The sequence below is a fragment of the Pygoscelis adeliae genome, unplaced genomic scaffold (genome assembly GCF_000699105.1).
Source record: "Pygoscelis adeliae isolate BGI_AS28 unplaced genomic scaffold, ASM69910v1 Scaffold584, whole genome shotgun sequence".
Taxonomy (NCBI): domain Eukaryota; kingdom Metazoa; phylum Chordata; class Aves; order Sphenisciformes; family Spheniscidae; genus Pygoscelis; species Pygoscelis adeliae.
This window is the reverse complement of record NW_008824602.1, coordinates 254,449-259,057: the sequence shown is the minus strand read 5'-3', so window position 1 is coordinate 259,057 and position 4,609 is coordinate 254,449. Positions and strand designations below refer to the sequence as shown.

Genomic DNA, 4,609 nt, shown 5'->3' with positions numbered 1-4,609 from the left:
GGTGACCGCATTGCCATCATCTCCCATGGCAAGCTCAAGTGCTGCGGCTCCCCGCCCTTCCTCAAGAGCACCTATGGTGACGGCTACAAGCTGACAGTGGTGAAGAAGCAGTCGGACACCAGGAATGGCACAGGTCTGGGTGGCAGAGGGACTCTGTGTTTAGAGGAGTAGATGGGACCAGCCCTTCTTTAGCCCAGCAAAGAGGTCAATACCCAAGTGCTCTGACCCCAAGTCTCCTTAGGCCACGTGGAGGGCGGAGGGGTACGGGGCAGGGGTGTAGGAGGTGGCATCGCTCAGCCTTGATTTCTCCCCATCTGGGTCCCGGATTAGACCCTGTGTAGTGGCATTTGCCTCCAGGTGCTGGTTCCGTCCGGCCTGCGGGCTACCCACCAAGATACCCAGAGTGGGCCACGGTGCAGTACACCTTCCCCAGGCCAGGCAGGGCGGCTGGGAAGCTGCCAGCACCCCGCAATGGACACTGAAGGAGCCCCCGCAGCACTGGGGTGTAAGGGTGGACGTGGTGGGTCCTGGTGGGAGGCCGGGTGAGAAGTGACTGACCAGTGCTGCTCCTCTGCCACAGAGCCAGGCCAGCCGCACAGCCCCCCGGCCCACTCCTCTGTCAGCCCCTGCTCCGAGCCCCGCGTCTCCCAGTTCATCAAGAAATACGTGGCCTCCTGCCTCCTCATCTCTGACACCAACACTGAGCTCTCCTACATCCTGCCCAGCGAGGCCGTCAAGAAGGGCTGCTTCGAGAGGCTCTTCCAGGTAACCGCGGGGGCTGGCGGGGTGGGCAGGCAGGTGATTGTGGGGGGCCACGGCGCTGCGGGCACCTCCTGCCCTCCTCATGCAGCGCTTTGCCTCTGCAGCACTTGGAGCAGAGCCTGGAGGAGCTGGACCTCACCAGTTTCGGGCTGATGGACACCACGCTGGAGGAGGTCTTCCTGAAGGTGTCCGAGGAGGACCAGTCTCTGGAGAACAGCGACGTGGGTACGGGTGGCGGGGGGGGACACACAGTGCTGCTGGGGCTGGAGAGGGGCTGTGTGCCTTTGCGTGGGCTTGGTGGCTCCTCTCCCCTTGCGCGTTGCCGCAGGAGTCTCCTTTCCCAAGGGGAGGAGTGGTCTCCAGCGGAGCCCAGCCCGGCCAAGGGCAGCCGGCCTCTGCTCCACTTTGGGTTTGCAGAACAGATCCGTCCCCGCTCCGTGCCACGCCACGGTGAAGGGTGGCATGGCCAGCGGCAACCTCTCTTCTTCTTCCAGACATGAAGGAGTCCAAGAAGGACGCCCTGCGGCCACCTGCCCCTGAGTTGGGCCCGAAGCCAGAGGCCAACGGGGAGCCCCTGGCTGAAGCAGCCGTGCTGGAGAAGCCCGAGGTGGAGCTCAGCAACCTGGTGACTTGCTCCAAGCTGGCGCAGTCACAGGCATCCCTGCGCTCGGCCTCCTCGGTGGGCTCCGTGCGGGGCGACGAAGGTGGGGCTTATTCCGAATTCTTTGGGGATTACGCACCCCTGTTCGATAACCGGCAGGACCCTGATAACATCAGTCTGCAAGGTTCGTGCCGCCGGCGCCCAGCCAGCGGCAGGGTCTGGGGGAGGTGCTCAGCTGGGACACGGAGGGTAGCCGGGGCGGTGGTAGTGCCCGTCCCTGCACCTGGGCAGGCGGACATGCTGGGGATGGGGGGCCATGACTGCTGGGGCAAGACCCCGCAGGGGGTCTGATAATGCATCCACTGACGCTGTGCCCAGAGAACCGCAGGCTGGGTGGGAGGGCTGGAAACAGGTGCTTCCACCAGTTTGCACCCCCAAACTGGTAGCACGTGTGTGGGGGAGTCCCATGCTGAGACACAGAGCCAGTGGGCACAGGCACAGCTGGCATTAGCTCTGCCCTTTGCCTCCCTCGGATCCCACGAGTGCCACCCTGCAGACTCGCCCCACTAACGCGCTTGCTCCTTGTGCTGGCGCCTGGTCAGGTTGTCTCCTCTTGGCCCTTGGGCACGGAGTCATCTTTCAGCTGGTGGCTTCGTCCTCCATACCCTGAGCCAGGCTCGGGGCTCTCCCTGCCCAGATGCTGGGGTTGCTGGAGGATGGAGGATGCAGGCAGGCGCCCTGAGGCTGCTGTTTTATTCACGAATTCTTTTTTGGGTTATCCCAGCAGCTCCTGTCGTGATTAATTCAGGGATGTGCCACCCTGCCTCCCCGGCCAGGGCTGCTCTGAGCATTGTGATTTGGGTTGCAGGAGGCAGAGCCGAGACAATGCCGCGGCACAGCTCCCTGAGCCCCAGCCCTGCGCCCGCTGCCTTGCAGGCCCCCCTGCCCATGTCCTGTCCCCCGTTCTTGACTGCTGACCGCTCGTCAGCTGGGAGAGCTGATAGGAAAATGGACGGGTTCTGCCAAAAAGCACCAATTTAGGTTGTTTTTTTAAAACTATTGTCTAAGTTTCCCATTTTGGGCCAAGAGGAACCTGCCAGCCAACTGCCTCGCTTCATACCACGGTGCTGCTGTGGCTCAGTGGCCGTCAGGGTTGGGTGCTGCCCTGTCCCTTGGGGTGGCTGCGCCCAGCTCGGTGCTCAGCTCCCCGGAGGCCAAGGCAGGTGTGGGAGCAGCTGTGCCGGGGGGCTGACATCATTCTCCCCTCCCAGAGCAAGAGGTGGAGGTGGAGGCGGAGGACCGTGACCTGGCCGGGCAGGGGAGCTTCAAGCTGGAGGGCTCGTGGCTGAAGCTGCGCCAGTTCCATGGGCTGATCGTCAAACGCTTCCACTGTGCCAAGCGCAACACCAAGGCCCTCTTCTCACAGATCCTTCTGCCCGCCTTCTTCGTCTGCGTGGCCATGACGGTGGCGCTCTCCGTGCCCGAAATAGGTGCATGCGAGCCACCCACCCGCGTGCTGGGGGCTACTGGTGACCCTTTCTGCCTGCCCCAGTGTGGCCGGTGGGGACACTGGCTGGGGGGAGGATGACAACAAGTCTTGTGGGCGCTTGGCCAGTCTGCCTGTGCGCGGCAGTGCTTGCAGGTGCGAGTGGGTTCCTGTCCTTGTCCTCGCAGGTGATCTGCCGCCCCTCATCCTCTCGCCATCGCAGTACCACAACTACACGCAACCCAAGGGCAACTTCATTCCTTACGCCAACGAGGAGCGGCGTGAGTACCGGTGAGAGCTGCTGCTCGCTGTTGATAAGCGTCCCATGCCCCATCCCTGTCTCTGTCCCTGGGACTGCGATGGGGGGCAGCAGGGAGGGCAGCCCACAGTGGGGCTGGCGCCAGGGCTGGCTCAGGCTTGGAGCAGAGTCTGGCCGGTGCCTTGTCCCCTTGCAGAAAGCAGCCTCCATCCTCCCCAGGGTGTCTCTAGGAGAGGTGCCAGCCCTGGCGCTGGCTGCGATTGGCAGCTCAGCTCATGCCAGGCATGGGCTGTTTGTGCCCATTCAGCCATGATAAGTGCCAAGGCCTCAGGGAGGACCACAGAAGATGGCCAAGGTGGTGAGACCCATGTCTCCTGCTCCTTGCTCCTCTTCACCTGCTCCTCTTCCCACAGCATCAGGCTGTCTCCCGATGCCAGTCCCCAACAGCTGGTGAACACCTTCCACCTGCCCTCTGGCGTGGGGGCCACCTGCGTGCTCAAGACAGCCTTCAACAACACGCTGGACCAGCCCATGCAGACCCTCAACCTCAACAGCAACGAGTCCAAGATGCTGGCGGCCAAGTACTTCGACGCCATGTGCATCGACTCCTTCACCCAGGGCCTGCCACTCTCCAACTTTGTGCCGCTGCCTCCATCCCCAGCTCCCTCCGACTACCCCATCTCAGTGGATGAGGACCTGCTCCATGCCTGGAACTCCACGACCTTCTCCTCTGCCATCAAAGGTATCATCTGCGCTTGGTGCTCAGGTGTGTCCAGGCCTGGGATTCATCTCCGGCAGGGAGATGATATATCTCCCCTGCAGAAGCAGCTCCAGGGACCCCTGGAAGTGCCTATCAGTTTGCCCTCGCCACAGCAGAGCATCGCATTGCTGGGCTGAAGTTCTGGCTCGGGGCTGGTGGTGGCCCTGGAGCACCGCTCCCCATTTAGCCCCGGCAGTGCCAGTCGGAGCTCCCTGGGATGGTGACACCATCGAGAGCCCTGTGGCCAGCCTTGTGTCACCCTTGCTGGGCCGCGGTCCCCAGCCATTGCCTTCTCCAGCCACACTTCATGCCCCCTCTCTGAACCATTTCTGTCCCCCCAAAGTTTTTCCCCACATCCATCTCTTCGTTCCTCTTGGTCACCAGGACACAAAAGCCCTCTCGCAGACCGGGCTCTGGCCATGGGGCAGAGTGCTCCCTCTCTGCCCAGCCAGGACGCCTCAGCTCAGCCTCTCGCCCCCATGTTGTCCCAGGCAGCTGGGGCAGGCAGGAGCCTGGCTGTGAGCTGCCCTCTCTGCTCCTCAGAGACCGTGACCTCAGCCCCTGCCCTGCCCCGCATCGTCCATGAGCCCATCAAGTGCACGTGCTCCATGCAGGGGACTGGCTTCTCCTGCCCCAGGGGCGTGGGGGGCCATCCCCCGCAGATGAAGGTGGTGAGGGACATCCTCCTGGCAGCCATCACAGGGCGCAACGTCTCCGAGTACCTGCTCTCAACCTCGGACC

The 4,609-nt window shown here is 63.1% G+C and overlaps 1 protein-coding gene across 1 annotated transcript in view; it reads left to right on the top strand.

The window, feature by feature from the left end:
* ABCA2 (ATP-binding cassette, sub-family A (ABC1), member 2) overlaps window positions 1-4,609 on the top strand; it is a 45,863-nt gene that overhangs the window by 27,054 nt on the left and 14,200 nt on the right. The window contains exons 26-33 of the mRNA XM_009322346.1: window positions 1-133; window positions 581-765; window positions 867-987; window positions 1,257-1,547; window positions 2,635-2,853; window positions 3,038-3,140; window positions 3,522-3,850; window positions 4,412-4,599. The exon at window positions 1-133 is cut by the window's left edge and continues 3 nt beyond it. Coding sequence (XP_009320621.1) covers window positions 1-133; window positions 581-765; window positions 867-987; window positions 1,257-1,547; window positions 2,635-2,853; window positions 3,038-3,140; window positions 3,522-3,850; window positions 4,412-4,599 — 1,569 coding nt within the window. The remainder of the gene's footprint in view (window positions 134-580; window positions 766-866; window positions 988-1,256; window positions 1,548-2,634; window positions 2,854-3,037; window positions 3,141-3,521; window positions 3,851-4,411; window positions 4,600-4,609) is intronic.